Source organism: Zophobas morio, unplaced genomic scaffold (genome assembly GCF_036711695.1).
Source record: "Zophobas morio isolate AGI-343-1 ecotype UQ-CSIRO unplaced genomic scaffold, CSIRO_AGI_Zmor_V1 ptg000124l, whole genome shotgun sequence".
Taxonomy (NCBI): Eukaryota; Metazoa; Arthropoda; class Insecta; order Coleoptera; family Tenebrionidae; genus Zophobas; species Zophobas morio.
Window position 1 is genome coordinate 15,796 of NW_026972229.1, and position 20,927 is coordinate 36,722.

Genomic DNA, 20,927 nt, shown 5'->3' on the forward strand with positions numbered 1-20,927 from the left:
TTATTTTTTGGATTTTCAGTTTTTCGTTTTTTTAACTTTAGATATTTCAATTTTTCAACTAGTTTATAGTTCGATTTCTCAATTTTCCGGTGTTTCAATGAAACGATTTCTCAATTTTTGTCCTCTTCAATTTTAGAAATTTTCCAAATTTTGACGTTTCTAAATTTTAAGCTCTCCGATTTCTGCACCAATCTTTTTTTTATTGTCCCAATTCTCGACTTCCCACAGTTTCGATTTTTAAACTTCCGATTTTTCGGCTTTGCTTTTCAGTTTTTCGATTTTTCTCTTTTACAATTTTTTAATTTCTCAATTTTTTGGATATTTCTTTCAGTTTTGCATTTTGCAATATTTCGATTTTAGGACTTTTCAATTTCTCGATCCTCTGATCTTTCGATTTGTCGATATCTCAGTTTTTTAATTTTTCGATGTTTCGATTTTTCGATTTCTCGGTTTTTCGATTTTTTACTTTTGGGCTTTTCAATTTTTCGAATTTCTAATTTTTTGATGTTTCGATTCTTGAGTTACCTGATTTTTAAATTTTTCACTTTTTTAACTTCTGGAGTCTCGATTTCTAGATTTTTCATTTTTTCGATTTTTTAAATTTAGACTTTCGAATTTTTGTTTGATTTTTTGCGATATTCTAATTGTTCAGTGTTTTAAATTTTAGATTTTTCAATTTCTCGATTTCTTGACACTTCAGTTCTTCACTATTTCTGTTTTTCAATTTTTCAAATTTTGACCTTGCTAAATATTCAGTTTTCCGATTCCTCAGTTAATTTATTTTTGATATTCCCATTTCTCGAGTTTTCAGTTCTTCAGTTCTTCGATTTTTCGACTTTGTTTTTTGGTTTTTCAATTTCTCAATTTTCCAATTTTTTAATTTCTCAATCTTCGGATATTTCATTCAGTTTTGAGATTCTCCAATGTTTTGATTTTTCAATTTTTAAAATTCTCGATTTTTCAGTTTTTCGAGTTTTAATTTTTCTTCTCAGCTTCCGACTCCTCAATTTCTCGATCCTCTGAATTTTCGATTTCTGGAGCTCTTAGTTTTTTCATTTTTCGATGTTTCGATTTTTGGATTTCTCCGTTTTTTGATTTTTTACTTTTCAGCTTTTGAATTTCCAATTTTTCTTTTTTAAAATTTTTCGATTTTTCAATAAATTTTTGATTTCTCGATTTATCGAATTGAGTTGTTTCAACGTTTTGATTGTTCAACTTTTCGATTTTCAACTTTTCTTCTCAGGTTTCGACTCTCCAATTTCTCGATCCTCTGATTTTTCGATTTCTCGGTTTTTCGATTTTTTACATTTGCGCTTTTCAATTTTTCGATTTTTCAATTTTTTGATGATTCGATTTATCAGTTATCTGATTTTTAAATTTTTCACTTTTTTAAATTCTCGCTTTTTCATTTTTTCGATTTTCAAAATTTAGATTTTCGATTTTTTTTTATTTATTGCGATATTTTAATTGTTCAATGTTTTAAATTTTAGATTTTTCGATTTCTCGATTTTTTGATTCTACAGTATTTCTGTTTTTCAATTTTTAAATTTTTTAATTTCTCAATCTTAGGATATTCTTTCAGTTTTGGGATTCTCCAATGTTTTGATTCCTTGACTTTTCGATTTTTCGACTTCTGGATTTTTGGATTTTTTATTTTTTTTGGATTTTCAGTATTTCGTTTTCTAAAATTTAGATTTTTCAAATTTTCGACTATTTTATATTTCGATTTCTCAAAATTTCAACTTTTCGATATTATTTATATAATTTTTCAATTTTCAAAATTCTGGATTTTTCAACTTCTGAAGTTTTCAGTTCTCTATTTTAATTTTTCAAGTTTCCGAATTTTTAAATTTTCGATTTTTCAATTTTTTGAGATCTCGATTTATCGACATGCGGGTAGTTCGATGTTTTATTGTTCAATATTTAGATTTATCAATTTTTCCATTTTTAACCTTTTGATTTTTCGGATTTTGGTTGTCTCAGTTTTTTAATTTTTCGAAGTTTCGATTTTTCTATTTGTCGGTTTTTGATTTTTTACTTTTCGGCTTTTCGATTTTTGGATGTTTTTATCTGATTTTTCAATTTTCCAATTTTTCTAAATTTTCCAGTTTCGTTTTTTCAATTTGTTGATTTTTCAGTTTTTCAATTTTTTAATTTTAGATTTTCGAATTTTTATTTAGTTAATTTTTCGATTTTTCGATTTTTCAGTGCTTAAATATTTTTTAATTTTTCAATTTTGACGTTTCTAAATTTTCAGGTTTCCGATTTCTGCACCAATCTTTTTTTTATTGTCCCAATTCTCGACTTCCCAAAGTTTCGATTTTTAAGCTTCCGATTTTTCGGCTTTGCTTTTCAGTTTTTCGATTTCTCACTTTTCCAATTTTTTAATTTCTCAATTTTTTGGATATTTCTTTCCGTTTTGGGATTTTTCATATTTCGATTTTTGGACTTTTCAATTCCTCGATCCTCTGATTTTTCGATTTGTCGATGTCTCTGTTTTTGAATTTTTCTATGTTTCGATTTTTGGATTTCTCGGTTTTTCGATTTTTGTTTTTAGTTTGGGACTTTTCAGTTTTTCGATTTTCCAATTTTTTTATGTATCGATTCTTCAGTTAACCGATTTTTAAATTTTTCACTTTTTTAAATTCTGGAGTTTCGATTTTTCGATTTTTCATTTTTTAATTTTAGAAATTAGATTTTGGATTTTTTTTTTTTGATTTATTGCGATATTTTAATTGTTCAGTGTTTTATATTTTAGATTTTTCGATTTCTCGATTTCTTGATTTTTTATTTCTTCAGTATTTCTCTTTTCAATTTTTCAAATTTTGACCTTGCTATATATTCAGTTTCTCCCAATTTCTCAATTAATCTATTTTTGATTTTCCCATTTCTCGACTTTTCAGTTTTTCAATTCTTCGATTTTTCGACTTTGCTTTTTGGTTTTCCAATTTCTCAATTTTCTAATGTTTTTAATTTCCCAATCTTTGGATACTTCTTTCAGTTTTGAGATTCTCCAATGTTTTGATTTTCAATTTTTTAGTTTTTGGATTTTCAGTTTTTCGTTTTTTAAACTTTAAATATTTCAAAATTTCGATCTTTCAATTCTCCAGTTCTTCAATTTTTCGAGTTTTTAAGTTTGCGATTTTTCGACTTAGCTTTTTTGACATTTTTTGTCCCAATTTTTTGATATTTCGTTCAATTTTGTGATTTTTCAGTTTTTCGATTCTTCTATTTTTCTCAATTTTTCAATTTTTCGATATTTAAGTTTTGGGATTTTTTAGTACTTCGACCTTTCAATTTTACGTTTTTAAACTTTAGATTTTTAAATTGTTCGATTTTTCAGTTCTTCAATATGTTTTAAATTTTGATGTTCATGAATTTTAAGTGTTCCGACTATTTTCTATTTTTCAATTTTTGGATATTTCAGTTTTGGGATTTTTTAGTATTTCGACTTTTCTCGACTTTTTATTTTTTGAATTTTCAATTTTTCGTTTCTTGTACTTTAGGTTTTTCAATTTTTTGATCGTTTTATACTTTGATTTCTCAAATTTTCAACTTTCCGATATTTTAATTTTTCAATTTTTAAATTCTGGATTTTTCAACTTTTGATTGTTCAATTTCTCGATTTATCAATTTTTCCATTTTTCGATTTTTCGATGTTTTGATTTTTGAGTTGTCCGATTTTTTCAATTTTCCATTTTTCTTAATTTTCGAGTTTCGATTTCTAGATTTGTTGATTTTTCAGTTTTGCGATTTTTAAATTTTAGATTTTCGAATTTTATTTTTCTTTTAATTTTTTGATGTTCCGATTTCTCCATTTTTCAATTTTACGATATTTTAATTTCTCAATCTTTGGATATTTTTTCAGTTTTGAGATTCTCCAATGTTTTGATTTTTCAATTTTTAATTTTTTGGATTTTCAGTTTTTCGTTTTTTAAACTTTAGATTTTCAATTTTTCGACTATGTATTTTGTATTTCGATTTCTCAAATTTTTAACATTTCGATGTTATTTATATAATTTTTCAATTTTTAAAATCCTGGATTTTTCAATTTTTAAAATTCTGGATTTTTCAATTGTTTGAGATCTCGATTTATGCGGATGTTTCGATGTTTTGATTCTTCACTCTCTCGATTTATCAATTTTTCCATTTTTAACTTTTCGATTTTTCGATTTCTGGTTGCCTCAGTTTTTTAATTTTTTTTTCGATGTTTTTATCTGATTTTTCAATTTTCCATTTGTTTAAATTTTCCAGTTTCGATTTCGATTTGTAAATTTTAGATTTTCGAATTTTTATTTTTTTAATTTTCCGATTTTTCGATTTTTCAGTTCTTCAATATTTTTAAATTTTTCAAATTTTGACGTTTCTTAATTTTCAGATTTTCGATTTCTCAATTAATCTATTTTTTGATTTTCCCATTTCTCGACTTCCCAAAGTTTTAATTTTTCTGTTCCTCAATTTTCCGATTTTTCAGGTTTTGATTTTTCAATCTTTTAATTTCGTTTCTTAAACTTTAGGTTTTCCAATTTTTCGATCGTTTCATTCTTTGATTTCTCAAATTTTCAACTAGCCCCACCCACCCGCCCTCTTTTTTCTTAGAAGGTATGTCATTTGCCAAAATCGATCGTGTTTTAGCAGGTACTAGCCCCGCCCACCCACCCTCTCTTTTCTTAGAGAGTACTCATTAGCCAAAATCAGTCTTACTAGGTGCTAAAATGAGATCGATTTTGGCAAATGACCTAGCCTCTAAGAAAAGAGAGGGTGGGTGGGCGGGGCTAGTTCCTATTAAGATAAGACTGATTTTGGCAAATGAGACAATCTCTAAAAAATGGAGGGCGGGCGGGCGGTTCTAATAAAGAAATTTAATTAAATTATTATAAAAAAAGACACTAGAGGCTCCAAAGCACTTCCAGATTCTTTCCAAACAGGAATATGTATAACCTCAAGATTCTTAGTAACTCAAATTTACAAAGGCCTCTGTCACTGCTTCTAGGCCTGTTCTGGAACACTTATCCCGACATCCGCTTCCAGGATTTTCTCCGGCCGCCGTCACCGACAATGAGTCATCATCGCCATACATGCTAGAACCCATTATTTCGTAGCAGTATGTTTTGGATGCTATTTAAAACCTGCCTCAGTGTCCTGGAAACAGTAAAAACCCACCGTTCCCTGATTAATATATCGAGGTCAAAGTCGCTTTGAAAGAAAACATTTGTTTTGATAAGACAGTGATTCTATAAAATTATTAACTCAGTACAAAGTCGCCAGTGAGTCAAACAAGATGTCCACAAACTTTTGTGCACTAATTCTCCTCACGCTAGCTACATTTTCACTACAGTCGAATAATGACAATGTAAGTATTCGACAAAATTTTACAATTAAAAATCCAAACTTCGACGTAGTTTTTCGTCGTCTCTACTACCGAAAGCACTAACAACCTCGACACCAACACCAACACCCAACAAGCCCCGACAAACTGTAAAGAAATTCAAAAACAGGGTCACAGGATTTCGGGGATTTACACCATCATGCCCAGGTACGCATTAGTACCCTTCAAAGTGTACTGCAACATGCGAACTCAAGGTGGTGGCTGGACCGTCATTATGAACAGATATGATGGATCTCAGGACTTTTACTTGGACTGGAATAGTTACAAGAACGGGTTCGGAAAGCTGGAGGGCGAATTTTGGCTAGGTTTGGAGAAGATGCATTTACTGACAGGTACTGCAGCATCCTTTAAGGTACAAATTCTGTAGAATATTTTTCGTTTGACAGGATACGAATACAACGAGTTACTTATTGAACTAGTAGACTGGGACGATAAAGAAGTCTATGCACGATATAAGACCTTCAAAGTTGGAACTGCAGAAGATCAATATACGATGGAGATCTTGCGAGGGTACAGTGGTACCGCTGGAGACTATTTCTCCCAGGAAGCTGGAATGAAATTTACGACTAAGGATAGAGATAATGATTTATGGGCCGAAGGTAATTGTGCTGATTGGTCGAATGCCGGATGGTGGTACCGTAGTTGTAAGAGAACTCATTTGAGTGGAAAACTCTTGGGCAAGACTTTTCCTCCGTCGGATATATGGAAGAGAACATACTGGATTGGTTCCAACGGAAAGGATTACAGTTTGAAGGAAGTGAGAATGATGGTTCGACCATTGCGTCCAGATCTGTGAACACTTTTTGGACGATTATTGTGTTTACAAATCAGAAGTTTAATTAAACATTTTGAAAGTTTGTTTTGAATGCCTTTGTATCTACAGTAAAACCCCACCAGTTCGCTTATTAATATAACGAGGTTAAACCCAAGTCTCTTTGAAAGAAAACAATTGATAAGGCAGCGTTTGCATAAATTTCTTTAGAAAAATTCCTTTTTTAACGTTGTAACTGTGTTTAAATTTTTGTTATGAGTAACGTAAGATCACAGATAATTGTCGCTATAAATATTTTATTTATGAATAAAATTGTTTATTTCATACTAAGTACTAAATCTAGTTTTGTTGTTGTTACTGACCGATATGCATTAACCCGACCAAGAAGATAAGAATGTAAAAACCCAGTTGTGCACACTGCTGAAGGTGCTATCACTCAGAATTGTCACACAACAGTTGAGCATAAATTCTCACTCACACCCTGTATTTTTCAAGTTCAAAAAACGAAAAATTGAAAATCCAAAAAGTGAAACGTCGAGAAATCGAAAAATCCAGAACGTGAAAAATCCAAAAGTCGAAATACTAAAAAATCCCAAAATTGCAAAATTGAAGAATCGAAAAACTGAGAAAACTTTAAAAAATTGGAAAATTGAAAAATGGGAAAATTCAAAAACTGAGACAATCAAAACATCGAAACATCTGAATCTCGATAAATCGAGTTCTCAAAAAATTGAGAAATCGAAAAATAAAAAAATTCGGAAATGAGAAAAATTAAAATATGCCCGAAAAATTCACAAATCGAAATATATATAAAGCTGTCGAAAATTGAAAAGTCTAAAGTTTAAAAACGAAAAACTGAAGAACTGAAAAATTGAAAATGCGAATTCGGAAAACTGAAAATTTAGCAGCGTCAAAATTTGACAAATTGTAAAATAGAAATACTGAAGACCTGGAAAATCAAAAAATCCAGAAATCGAAAAATCTAAAATTTAAAACATTAAACAATTGAAATATCAAACAAAAATTGAAAAACTGAAAAATTGACAAATCGAAACTCCAGAATTTAAAAAAAAAACAGAAAATCGGATGACTGAAAAATCGAAACATCGAAAAATTGGAAAATCGAAAAACCGAGAAATCCAAAAATCGAAACATCGAGAAATAGGCAAAAGTTGAGAAATTGATAAATTCAGAAATTGAACAATCAAGACACCCAAACATCTGAATTCGATAAATTCAGAATTGGCCTGAAAATTTGAAAAATTGAATAAACGAAAAATTGGAAAATCGAAAGAAACAACAAAAAATAAAGGAAATCAAAATTGTGATATAAAATCAAAAAAGTGAAAATAAAAAATCGGGAAAATGAAAAATAAAAATCGGAAACAAAAATGGAGAAGGGAAAAATTAAAAATTGAGAAACTGAAAAATCGAAAAATGAAAATCTGTAGGTAATATTGAAAAATTGCCAAATTGAAAAACTGAAGGAACGAAAAATTGAAAATTTTGGAAGTCGAGAAATTGCAAAATTGAAAAACCAAAAATAAAAAACGAAAAATTAAAAAATGAAAACTTGAAAAATCTTAAGAATCGAAAAAGTGAAAAATAAAAAAAAAAGAAATATGTATTATGAAATAGAAATATTTAAAATTAAAGCTATTGAAAAATCGGAAGACTGGAAATCCAAAAACTGCAAAGTGAGAAATTTAAAAATTGAAAAATGGACGAACTGAAAATTCAAAGCCTGAATATTTGAAAAATTGTAAAATCGAAAAAAAAAAACGCAGAAAATAAAGGAAATGAAAAAACGGACAATCGTGATATAAATCGAGAAAATAAAAATTAAGAATTCGCCACATTGAAAAATAAAAATCGGGAACATGAAAAATTGTGGAAACGAAAAATTGAGAAACTGAAAATTCGAAAACTTGAACGAAAAATTGAAAAATCGAAAGAAACAACAAAGAATAAAGGAATTGAAAAAAATGAAAATTTGTGACAAAACCGAGAAAATGAAAAGTAAAAAATCGGGAAAATAAAAAATAAAGGAATTGAAAAAATGAAAGTTTGTGACAAAAATTTTAAAAATTGAAAACTTAAAATATCGAAAAGTTGTAAAAACCGAAATTAAAAAAACGAAAAATTGAAAATCTAAAAAGCAAAACGTCGAGAAATCGAAAAATCCAGAACGTGAAAAATCCAAAAGTCGAAATACTAAAAAATCCCAAAAAAATGAAAAACTGAAGAATTGAAGAACTGAAAAATCGAAACTGCGAATTCGGTAAACTGAAAATTTAGCAAAGTTAAAATTTGAAAAATTGTAAAATAGAAATACTGAAGAACTGGAAAATCAAAAAATCCAGAAATCGAAAAATCTAAAATTTAAAACACTGAATAATTGAAATATCGCAAATTGAAAAATGGAGAAATCCAAACATCAAAGAATCAAAAAAGAAAAATTCGAAAATCTAAAGCTTAAAAATAGAAAAACCGAGAAATCCAAAAATCGAAACATAGAGAAACAGGAAATTATTGAGAAATTGATAAATTGAGAAATTGAACCATCAAAACATCCAAACATCTGAATTCGATAAATCGAGAAATAAAAAAAATGAAAAATTTTAAGAAAGAAAAATTAAAACAGCGAAAAGTTGAAAAAAAAATAAGAAATAGAAGGATAAAACTGTCGAAAATTTGAGAAATCTAAAGTTTAACGAAAAATGGAAAATCCAAAAAGTAAAAAAGGGGTGGAAACCCAAAAACAGCAAACTGAAAAATTTAAAAATCGAAAAATCGAAGAATTGGACACTCGAAAGAAACAACAAAAATTAAAATAACTGTGATATAAAATAGAGAAAATGAAAAATAAAAAATCAGGAAAATGCAAAATAAAAATCGGGGAGTTGAAAAATTGAGGGGACGGAAAATTGAAAACGTGCACAATTAAAAATCGAGAATGTGAAAAATGGAAAAATGAGATTTTGTAATATTGAAAAATTGGAAAATTTGAAAGTCGACAAATTGTAAAATTGAAAAATCAAAAATATAAAAAACGAAAAACTGTATAATAAAAACTTGAAAATGTACAAAGTGAAAATCAAACTTGAAAATTTGAAGAACAATTGCTAAAAACCTGAAAATTTGAAAAATTTAATAAAGGAAAAATTGTAAAATCGAAAGAACAAAAAAAAATAAAGGAAATCAAAAAAAGCAAAATTGTGATATAAAATCAAAAAAGTGAAAATTAAAAAAATCGGGAAAATGAAAAATAAAAATCGGAAACAAAAAATTGGAAAAGGGAAAAATGAAAAATTGAGAAACTGAAAAATCGAAAAATGAAAATCTGTCATATTGAAAAATTGCCAAATTGAAAAACTGATGCAAACCGAAAAATTGAAGGAACGAAACATTGAAAATTTAATCAAAAATAAAAAACGAAAAATTACAAAATGAAAACTTGAAGAATCTTAAGAATCGAAAAAGTGAAAAATCAAAAAAAAAAGAAATATGTATTATGAAACAGAAGTATTTAAAATTAAAGAAATTGGAAAATCGGAAGACTGGAAATCCAAAAACTGCAAAGTGAAAAATTTAAAAATTGAAAATTGGACGAACTGAAAATTCAAAGCCTGAAAATTTGAAAAATTGTAAAATCGAAAAAAAAAACACAGAAAATAAAGGAAATGAAAAAACGGACAACTGTGATATAAATCGAGAAAATAAAAATTAAGAATTCGCCACAGTGAAAAATAAAAATTGGGAACATGAAAAATTGAGGAAACGAAAAATTGAAAATGACAAAAATTAAAAACTGAAAATGTGAAAAATCGAAAAATGAGAAACTGTAAAATTGAAAAATTGCAAAATTAAAAAACTGCAAATCGAAAAATTGAAAAATTTAGAAGTCAAGAAACTGTAAAATTGAAAAATCAAAAATAAAAAAACGAAAAGGTTTATGATGAAAACTTGAAAATTGTCAAAAGTGAAAACCAAACTTGAAAATTTGTAGAAACGAAAATTTGAAAAATGGAAAGATTAAAAATTGAAAAACTTAAAATTCGAAAAAGTGAAAAATAAAAAAAAAGAAATATGTATTATGAAATAGAAAAATTTAAAATTAAAGAAATTGGAAAATCGGAAGACTGGAAATCCAAAAACTGCAAAGTGAAAAATTTTAAAATTGAAAAATGGACGAACTCAAAATTCAAAACCTGAAAATTTGAATTATTTTAAATCGAAAAAAAACACAGAAAATAAAGGAAATGAAAAAACGGACAATTGTGATATAAATCGAGAAAATAAAGATTAAAAATTCGCCACATTGAAAAATAAAAATCGGGAACATGAAAAATTGTGGAAACGAAAAATTGAAAAATCGAAAGAAACAACAAAAAATAAAGGAATTGAAAAAATGAAAATTTGTGACAAAATCGGGAAAACAAAAATTTAAAAAATCGGGAAAATGAAAAATAAAAATCGAGAACATGAAAAACTGAGGAAACGAAAAATTGAAAATGACAAAAATTAAAAACTGAGAATGTGAAAAATCGAAAAATGAGAAACTGTAAAATCGAAAAATTGAAAAATTTAGAAATCAAGAAACTGTAATATTGAAAAATCAAAAATAAAAAAACGAACAAGTTTATGATGAAAACTTGAAAAATGTCAAAAGTGAAAATCAAACTTGAAAATTTGTAGAAACGAAAATTTGAAAAATCGAAAGATTAAAAATTGAAAAACTTAAAATTCGAAAAAGTGAAAAATAATAAAAAAAGAAATATGTATTATGAAATCGAAATATATAAAATTAAAGAAATTGGAAAATCGGAGGAAAAATAAAGATCGAGAACTTGAAAAACTGAGGAAACGAAAAATTGAAAATGACAAAAATTAAAAACTGAGAATGTGAAAAATCGAAAAATGAGAAACTGTAAAATCGAAAGATTGCAAAATTAAAAAATTGCAAATCGAAAAATTGAAAAATTTAGAAGTCAAGAAACTGTAAAATTGAAAAATCAAAAATAAAAAAACGAACAAGTTTATGATGAAAACTTGAAAAATGTCAAAAGTGAAAATTGCAAATTGAAAAATTTTAAACCTGGAAATTCATGGAAATGAAAAATCAAAGGCTGAAAATTTGAAAAATTGAACAAATAAAGAATTGTAAATAAAAAAAACAACAAAAAAATAAAAGAAATAAAGAAACCAAAAATTGTGTTATAAAATCGAGAAACGTGGCTGAAGTCGCCACTGGGGTATATAATATGTTGCCTATGCAAAAATTGTCTGGCGCGAACGGATAAAATGAACACCCTGTCTATTATATGCTTAATAAAACATGTATAAAGTATGTTTTGAATGCTATTTAAAACCTGCCCCGGTGTTCTGGAAACAGTAAAACCCCAACAGTGCACAAATTATGATAACGAGGTTAAATCCAAGTCTCTTTAAAACAAAACATTTGATAAGACAGTGTTTGGATAAAATTATTAAGTATAAAATCGCCAGTGAATCAAACAAGATGTCCATGAAGTTTTGTGCACTAGTTCTCCTCACACTAGCTACAATTTCACTACAGTCGAATAATGACAACGTAAGTATTCTACAAACTTTTCTAATCAAAAACTCAAACTTTGACGTAGTTTGTCGTCGTCTCTACTACTACTACCGAACGCACCGAAAACTCTAACAAGCTCGACGAAGTTCAAACCAAATTAGCAACGCTGGAAGCCCAAATCGCAAAACTCCAGAAAACTCTACAAGACAAAACTAACCCAGAAACCAACACCCTCACTAAACAAGTCCCAACAAACTGCAAAGAAATTCAAAAACAGGGTCACAACACCTCAAACATTTACTACATTCAGCCACGATTTTCCACTGAAGCTTTTCCAGTCGTGTGCGATATGAAAACCAGAGGAGGTGGTTGGACGTACATTTTGAACCGATTTGACGGCTCCGAGGATTTTTATGTAAAGTGGGACAACTACAAGCAAGGCTTTGGTAACCTAGGTGGCGAATTTTGGCTAGGTTTGGAAAAAATTCATCTTCTGACAGGTGAGTACCACTTCAGGAACGACATCCACATAAACGTACTTTTTAAAGGGTACGAATTCAACGAACTCTTGGTGGAGATAGTGGACTGGGACAACAAACAAGTGGATGCTCACTACAACACGTTTATGGTAGGAAACGAAAAAGAAGGTTATGTTTTGAAAATTTTAGAGGGGTATAGTGGTACCGCTAGCGACTCATTCAAGAACGAAGCCGGTATGAGGTTTACTACTAGGGATAAAGATCAGGATGTGTGGAATGAAGGGAATTGTGCCAGTTTTTCGGAAGCGGCTTGGTGGTACCGAAGCTGCAAATGGAGCCATCCTACTGGCAAGTACTTCAAGGATAGTAGAACGGGGAAGGACTATCTCAAGGGGATATATTGGGTTGGGTATCGCGGAAACACCTACAGTCACAAGCAAATAAGGATGATGGTCCGACCACGAGAACAGAGCAAAGCGGAGCTATTTCCAAAAGAAAAATTTCTTTAGAAAAATTCCCCTTTTAACGTTTTAACTGTGTTTAAATTTTTGTGATGAGTAATGTAAGATCACAGATAATTGTCGCTATAAATATTTTATTTATGAATAAAATTGTTTATTTAAGTACTAAGTACTAAATCTAGTTTTGTTGTTGTTACTGACTGATATGCATTAACCCGACCAAGAAGATAAGAATGTAAAAACCCAGTTGTGCACACTGCTGAAGGTGGTATCACTCAGAATTGTCACTCACCCTGTATTTTTATCACCGTATCTTACTCTGTTTTTTCGTGTTCTTCTAATCGAAAAACTTAAAATTTTAAAAATTGAAAATTTAAAATATCGAAAAGTTGAAAGATTGTGAAAACCGAAAGTTCAAAAAACGAAAAATTGAAAATCCAAAAAGTAAAACGTCGAGAAATCGAAAAATCCAGAACGTGAAAAATCCAAAAGTCGAAATTCTAAAAAATCCCAAAATTGAAAAATTGAAGAATCGAAATCTTGACAAGTCGAAAACGGTAATTAATTGAGAAATCGGAAAACTGAAAATTCAGAAACGTCAAAACTTGAAAATTTAAAAAATTGGAAAATTGAAAAATCGGAAAATTCAAAAACTGAGACAATCAAAACATCGAAACATCCGAATCTCGATAAATCGAGTTCTCAAATAATTGAAAAATCGAAAAAAAAAATCGGAAAAAAGAAAAATTAAAATATGCAAGAACTGAAAACCCGAAAAATTCACAAATCGAAATATATATAAAACAGTCGAAAATTGAAGAGTCTAAAGTTTAAAAAATGAAAAACTGAAGAATTGAAGAAGTGAAAAATCGAAACTGCGAATTCGGAAAACTGAAAATTTAGCAACGTCATAATTTGAAAAATTGTAAAATAGAAATACTGAAGAACTGGAAAATCAAAAAATCCAGAAATCGAAAAATCTAAAATTTAAAACATTGAACAAATGAAATATCGCAAATTGAACAATGGAGAAATCCAAACATCAAAGAACCAAAAAAGAAAAATTCGAAAATCTAAAACTTAAAAATAGAAAAACTGAAAAATCGACAAATCGAAACTCCAGAATTTAAAAAAATTAAAAAATCGGATAACTGAAAAATTGAAACATCGAAAATTGGAAAATAAAATCGAAAAATCCAAAAATCGAAACATCGAGAAACAGAAAAAAATTGAAAAATTTTAAGAAAGAAAAATTAAAACATTGAAAAGTTGAAAAAAAATTAAGAAATCGACGTATAAAACTGTCGAAAATTTGAAAAATCTAAAGTTTAACGAAAAATTGAAAATCCAAAAAAGTAAAAAAAGGGTGGAAACCCAAAAACTGCATACTGAAAAATTTAAAAATCGGAAAATCGACGAATTGGAATCGATTGCCCTGAAAATTTGAAAAATTGAATAAACGAAAAATTGGAAAATCGAAAGAAACAACAAAAATTAAAAAATTGTGAAAATGAAAAATAAAAAATCAGGAAAATGCAAAATAAAAATCGGGGAGTTGAAAAATTGAGGGGACGGAAAATTGAAAACGGGCACAACTAAAAATCGAGAATGTGAAAAATGGAAAAATGGGAAATTGTAATATTGAAAAATCGGAAAATTTGGAAGTCGACAAATTGTAAAATTGAAAAATCAAAAATAAAAAAACGAAAAAGTGTATAATAAAAACTTGAAAATGTACAAAGTGAAAATGAAACTTGAAAATTTGAAGAAAAATTGCTAAAAACCTGAGAATTTGAAGAATTTAATAAAGGAAAAATTGTAAAATCGAAAGAAACAACAAAAAATAAAGGAAATCAAAATTGTAATATAAAATCAAAAAAGTGAAAATCAAAAATCGGGAAAATGAAAAATAAAATTCGGAAACAAAAAATTAAAAATTGAGAAACTGAAAAATCGAAAAATGAAAATCTGAAATATTGAAAAATTGCCAAATTGAAAAACTGAAGGAACGAAAAATTGAAAATTTTGGAAGTCGAGAAATTGTGAAATTGAAAAACCAAAAATAAAAAAAGAAAAATTACAAAATGAAAACTTGAAAAATCTTAAAATTCGAAAAAGTGAAAAATAAAAAAAAAAAGAAATATGTATTATGAAATAGAAATATTTAAAATTAAAGATATTGGAAAATCGGAAGACTGGAAATCCAAAAACTGCAAAGTGAAAAATTTAAAAATTGAAAAATGGACGAACTGAAAATTCAAAGCCTAAAAATTTGAAAAATTGTAAAATCGAAAAAAAACAAAATAAAGGAAATGAAAAAACGGACAATTGTGATATAAATCGAGAAAATAAAAATTAAGAATTCGCCACATTAGAAAATAAAAATCGGGAACATGAAAATTGAAAAATCGAAAGAAACAACAAAACATAAAGGAATTGAAAAAATGAAGATTTGTGACATAAAACCGAGAAAATAAAAATTAAAAAATCGGGGAAACAAAAAATAAAGGAATTGAAAAAATGGAAGTTTGTGACAAAAATTTTAAAAATTGAAAACTTAAAATATCGAAAAGTTGTAAAAACCGAAAGTTCAAAAATCGAAAAATTGAAAATCTAAAAAGTAAAACGTCGAGAAATCGAAAAATCCAGAATGTGAAAAATCCAAGAGTCGAAATACTAAAAAATATCAAAACTGAAAATTTGAAGAATCGAAAAACTGAGAAAACACAAAATTCAACGAAATATCCAAAAATTGGGAAATTAAAAAATTGAAAAATTGGGAAATCGAGAAGCCGAAAAACTGCAAACCTAAAGAATCGAAAACTTTAAAAATCTGGAGCCTGAAAATTCGAAAAATTGAGGAACTGAGAAACGGTAAAATTGAAACCTTAACAAGTCGAAAATGGTAAAATCAAAAAATTGATTAATTGAGAAATCGGAAAACTGAAAATTCAGAAACGTCAAAACTTGAAAATTTAAAAAATTGGAAAATTAAAAAATCGGAAAATTCAAAAATTGAGACAATCAAAACATCGAAACATCCGAATCTCGATAAATCGAGTTCTCAAAAAATTGAAAAATCGAAAGAAAAAAATTCGGAAAAAAGAAAAATTAAAATATGCTAGAACTGAAAACTCGATAATTTCACAAATCGAAATATACATAAAACAGTCGAAAACTGAAGAGTCTAAAATTTAAAAAATGAAAAAATGAAGAAAACTGAAAAATCGAAACTGCTAATTCGGAAAACTGAAAATTCAGCCAAGTTAAAATTTGAAATATTGTAAAATAGAAATACTGAAGAACTGGAAAATCAAAAAATCCAGAAATCGAAAAATCTAAAATTTAAAACATTGAACAATTGAATTATCAAACATCAAAAAATCAAAAAAGAAAAATTCGAAAATCTAAAACTTAAAAATAGAAAAACTGAAAAATCGACAAATCGAAACTCCAGAATTTAAAAAAATTAAAAAGTCGGATAACTGAAAAATCGAAACATGGAAAATTTGGAAAATCGAAAAATCGAGAAATCCAAAAATCGAAACATCGAGAAACAGAAAAAAAATTGAGAAATTGATAAATTGAGAAATTGAAGAATCAAAACATCCAAACATCTGAATTCGATAAATTGAGAAATAAAAAAAATTTTAAGAAAGAAAAATTAAAACATCGAAAAGTTAAAAAAAAATTAAGAAATCGAAGTATAAAACTGTCGAAAATTTGGGAAATCTAAAGTTTAACGAAAAATTGAAGATCCAAAAAGTGAAAATAGGGTGGAAACCCAAAAACTCCAATCTGAAAAATTTAAAAATCGGAAAATCGACGAATTGGAATCGATTGGCCTGAAAATTTGAAAAATTGAATAAACGAACAACTGTAAAATCGAAACAAACAACAAAAAATAAAGGAAATCAAAATTGTGATATAAAATCAAAAAAGTTTTTCAATTTTTAAAATTCTGGATTTTCCAATTTTTTGAGATCTCGACTTATCTAGATGCGGATGTTTCGATGTTTTGATTCTTCAGTCTCTCGATTTATCAATTTTTCCATTTTTAACTTTCCGATTTTTCGATTTCTGGTTGCCTCAGTTTTTTAAATTTTTTTCGATGTTTTTATCTGATTTTTCATTTGTTTAAATTTTCCAGTTTCGATTTCAATTTTTAAATTTTAGATTTTCGAATTTTTATTTTTTTAATTTTCCGATTTTTCGATTTTTCAGTTCTTCAATATTTTATAATTTTTCAAATTTTGACGTTTCTTAATTTTCAGATTTCCGATTTCTCAATTAATCTGTTTTTCGATTTTCCCATTTCTCGACTTCCCAAAGTTTTAATTTTTCAGTTCCTCAATTTTCCGATTTTTCCGGTTTTGATTTTTCAATTTTTCGATTTTTCAATCTTTTAATTCACCAATTTATGACTATTTTGTTCAATTTTGCGATTTTTCAGTTTTTCCATTCTTCAATTTTTCGATATGTCAGTTTTGGAATTTTTTAGTAAGTCTTTCAACTTTTCAATTTTTCGAGTTTTGGATTCGTCGATTTCTCGACATTTTACTTTTTGGATTTTCGATTTTTCATTTTTTAAACTTCAGGTTTTCCAATTTTTCGATCGTTTCATATTTTGATTTCTCAATTTTTCAACTAGCCCCACCCACCCGCCCTCTCTTTTCTTAGAAGGTGTGTCATTTGCCAAAATCGGTCGTGTTTTAGCAGGTACTAGCCCCGCCCACTTACCCTCTCTTTTCTTAGAGAGTACTCATTAGCCAAAATGAGTCTTACTAGCTGCTAAAGCTAGGCTCCAAAGCACTTCCAGATTCTTGACAATGAGTCATCATCGCCATACATACTAGAACCCATAGGTGTCGTACCGGGGCGGCGTATGGGTTTATTTTGTAACAGTATGTTTTGGATGCTATTTAAAACTTGCCTCAGTGTCCTGGAAACAGTAAAAACCCACTATCCCCTAAATAATATAACGAGGTCAAAGTCGCTTTGAAAGAAAACATTTGTTTTGATAAGACAGTGATTGTATAAAATTATTAACTCAGTACCATAGATAATATAATAATATAATATTGAAATAGATAGGCAACTTTTATAGCAATAATTGGCATTTTAAAATGCATGCGACATCTGGTAAAATGTTCCCCAACTTCTATACACTAAGCGGGAAATTCAAATCTCACAGTTTTTACTGGGTTTTTGATATCATGAAATAAAATATCCTTGCTATTTGCTGTAGCACGGCCGTTTAATCACAAAATTAAAACTCACAGATTATAATGCAAATGTTCACACATATCGATTAAAATATATGCCAACAACTGCAATACTGTCTAAAGTGTATGTTTTTTCTGTACGTCCGTACTACAACATTTGCAAGTGTATTATAATTACAAAGCATTATTTTTCTGTGTATTTACGTTTTAAGCGCACAGGGCGAAATCATAATAAACAGGATAGAAATCATATAAAAATTTATTGGTGTTGTAGGCTTGTAGGTTTTTGAACTGTGATTAATTTGTGTAAAAAATATGTTTTCGAGTAATTGTACAAGTAATTACATAATTAGATAGATAAATAGTTACAGGTAGAATTTTATCACAGGTACTATAGAAATTTATATTTTAAAGAGTCATGATAGTACAGAAAACCATGTTGCTGCTGCACACATAACTTTAAACATTTGTAGTAATCGTTACTTAATTTAACAAAATATAAGAAAAACTAAAGAATGTACATAATTAAATTGAGCTAATATCGAAAAGAATATGCGCTTTAGAATATAGAATTCTACAGGTCAATAATACATGAACAGTACCTAATAATGGTAGAGGGTAATATCAGAAAAAATGTGTTAATGCTTTCGATTTTTCCTTCGTTTTTCGAAGTACAATTTGGCTTCTTTACAAACAGGATCTAGGCTTTGGCTACTTATATTTCTTTTATCTTGTCCATTTAAAATTCGGTTTAAGCCTTTGCACCAATTGTGACAAGTTAATAATGAAAATTTTTTAATAATATAATCTGTTATTTCTCCAACGTGTTCACATTCGTCATTAAAATTGAAATTTACCATGATTTTTAAAAAATTAGTTAGTAATTCAAATGCATTTTCTTGACATGCAATTTTAGGCATTATAAACCTAATAGCGTTGTAACAATTACATAATCCTTTTATTAAGGTAGGAGTACAATACTTTAATTTATAGGGTACCTTATTACTAAATTCTTTTTCAACTACAAGATCATGCCAATTATTATTTTTTTTTAATACTAAATTACTTTTGCAATTAACACAAGTTTTGAGAGTTCTTATTTCTTTCACTACAAAACCACTGATATAAGCCATTACCATTTTGTTCATATATGTGTATGACATTTCTGGAATAGAGATAGTATCTAAATTAATCATGTTTGTCGTGTCATCCTCTTCTGGTAGGCCCTGAGTTACAAATTGGCGTATTGATGTTAACAAACCATCCGAAAAATCTTCTTCACAATTTGCAGAAAGTGAGTGTCGTGTTGTTAAATTATTAAATAAAAGCGTTTTGAAGTGATTCTTGAATTGTATAGTTGTAGGATTTATGTTTTGGGCACCTTGTTGTCTAATTTGCCCGAAAAAGTTTTCCAAGGGATCTTGGTTAAAAACTCTGGGTTTGAAAAACATTACTCCCTCTGAACGTAAATTAGAAAAAATGTTTGATAAACCACATAATAGTGTTGTTGCCCAATTTCTTAAACTTGGCGGTGTAATTTTGCGGACACCATCGGTAAAATAAATGTTGTCTAAAGATTTTATCGCAGAGTTCCAGAAATTAAGGTGCATTGAATTTTGCGTTACAGCACATCTCAAATTATTTTGGTTTACTGGCTTCAATGAGCGTCCGTTCACGCTATCAAATAAATCATTAAAAAATTTTAAAACTTTTGCTGTACCAATTGCTGACGGCTGCAGCTGCATGCCATTTACAGTAGTTCAACTCTTAGCCATCAGTGAAATTACGGAAGCTACTGAATGGCTCAGAACTTGGCTTGCACAAGACACTTTCATTTTTTTTATGTGTTGGGGATGTACATGAGCCTCGGTCAATTTAGGTAATGCTCTTAATTCTACTGAACACTGGTCCATCTTGTAAGCTGTATGAATATCGTCCCACCGTGCGCGTAGTGTTTCATCATCTTCTTGCCAGATGATATCATGCTTTAATAGGTTATTTCTGATACCTTTTAGAAGATGTGGTGGATCGTAAATGTGTATAATTTGTTTATCATTAACTATAAAATATTTCAGATTTTTGTTTAATGTAGAATCTCCAGACGTTACAGTTGTGTTCATTAAATAATTAATAGCAGCCTGATTATTTGACCCTTGGTCACTAATTGTGGCTAGTACATTTAGACCAACACTGTGTAGTTTATAAATAGTTTTTTTCAAAAGCCGGACTATATCAATAGTTTTTGTGGGTCCATTGGAAAACACGTACATTATTGGTTGTTTCCATTCTCTAGTCACACCTTTAATCATAAAAACTAGGCTTCTGTCAGCAATTTTTGCTTTCTTGACGTCACCCAAATCTTCAAATCCTTCAAATCCCTTAGTATGAACATTTAATGCAATATGAGGCTCAGTACTTATTTCATCAAACATAAGAACGCAATGCTTTTCATTGCGACTCAGACCTTTAACTTTGGCCCTTAAATTGTCAAAAAGAGTTTCATTAATCCCACATTTTATGGGTATTCTGTTCAAAAGAGACATGACAGTCTTTCTTGATGGCAGTGCAAATATTTTGGATAATAACTTGTAAGCACGGCCACTCTGTCGATGTAAGAGAAGTCCCATAATTTTATCGTCCAGCGTATAGCGCCGTCCCTTAGGACGCAAGCCTGCTAATCTGATTTGACTTCTAATGAAATTACGCACGATGTTGTTTAATGGCCTCGTTGCCCGATCTATTAATTCTTGTTTGTTGATTTTTTTTAGTTTGCCCTTATAGATGTTTTTAACTTTCGTCAAACGATTCAATTTTGAACACAATTTTTTGGTGACCTGATACATGTCTTTGGCGGTTCCTGTTAATAACTTACTTCTACTCACACCTATTTGTTTTAAAACATGAGTTGGGATATATTTTTTTGAAATCCAACTTTCGGCCATTGCATTGGAATGTTGACGTTTTAAACCTCTTAATACGGGATTTTCGGGAAGCTCTTCACATGTCGAAGGAGATGGACAGGAGTGGAATGGGTCAGGATTGAC

The 20,927-nt window shown here is 28.7% G+C and overlaps 2 protein-coding genes across 3 annotated transcripts; both read left to right on the forward strand.

Annotated features, from left to right (window-relative positions):
- The first annotated feature begins 5,266 nt into the window (after positions 1-5,266).
- On the forward strand, positions 5,267-6,245 carry LOC135145099 (angiopoietin-related protein 1-like). 2 transcript variants are annotated; one of them, XM_064077215.1, is made up of 3 exons: positions 5,267-5,353; positions 5,403-5,721; positions 5,776-6,245. In XM_064077215.1, the coding sequence occupies exons 1-3, from the start codon at positions 5,282-5,284 to the stop codon at positions 6,183-6,185; spliced, it is 801 nt and encodes a 266-aa protein (XP_063933285.1). In that variant the 5' UTR covers positions 5,267-5,281; the 3' UTR covers positions 6,186-6,245. The 2 variants fall into 2 exon arrangements, with proteins under 2 accessions (XP_063933285.1, XP_063933286.1); XM_064077216.1 differs by having other exon boundaries at positions 5,499-5,721.
- Positions 6,246-11,646: 5,401 nt separating this feature from the next.
- On the forward strand, positions 11,647-12,776 carry LOC135145100 (angiopoietin-related protein 2-like). The gene is made up of 3 exons (XM_064077217.1): positions 11,647-11,754; positions 11,804-12,218; positions 12,267-12,776. Exons 1-3 carry the CDS (start codon positions 11,683-11,685, stop codon positions 12,704-12,706), a joined length of 927 nt encoding a protein of 308 aa, XP_063933287.1. The 5' UTR covers positions 11,647-11,682; the 3' UTR covers positions 12,707-12,776.
- Positions 12,777-20,927: the final 8,151 nt, after the last annotated feature.

Excerpts from the sequence above, each read along its gene's own strand:
- LOC135145099 (XM_064077215.1), top strand. The coding sequence starts at position 5,282 with ATGTCCACAAACTTTTGTGCACTAATTCTCCTCACGCTAGCTACATTT. Across the intron at positions 5,354-5,402 it reads TACAGTCGAATAATGACAAT|TTTTTCGTCGTCTCTACTAC; the intron begins GTAAGTATTCGA and ends ACTTCGACGTAG. Across the intron at positions 5,722-5,775 it reads GAAGATGCATTTACTGACAG|GATACGAATACAACGAGTTA; the intron begins GTACTGCAGCAT and ends TTCGTTTGACAG.
- LOC135145100 (XM_064077217.1), top strand. The coding sequence starts at position 11,683 with ATGTCCATGAAGTTTTGTGCACTAGTTCTCCTCACACTAGCTACAATT. Across the intron at positions 11,755-11,803 it reads TACAGTCGAATAATGACAAC|TTTGTCGTCGTCTCTACTAC; the intron begins GTAAGTATTCTA and ends ACTTTGACGTAG. Across the intron at positions 12,219-12,266 it reads AAAAATTCATCTTCTGACAG|GGTACGAATTCAACGAACTC; the intron begins GTGAGTACCACT and ends TACTTTTTAAAG.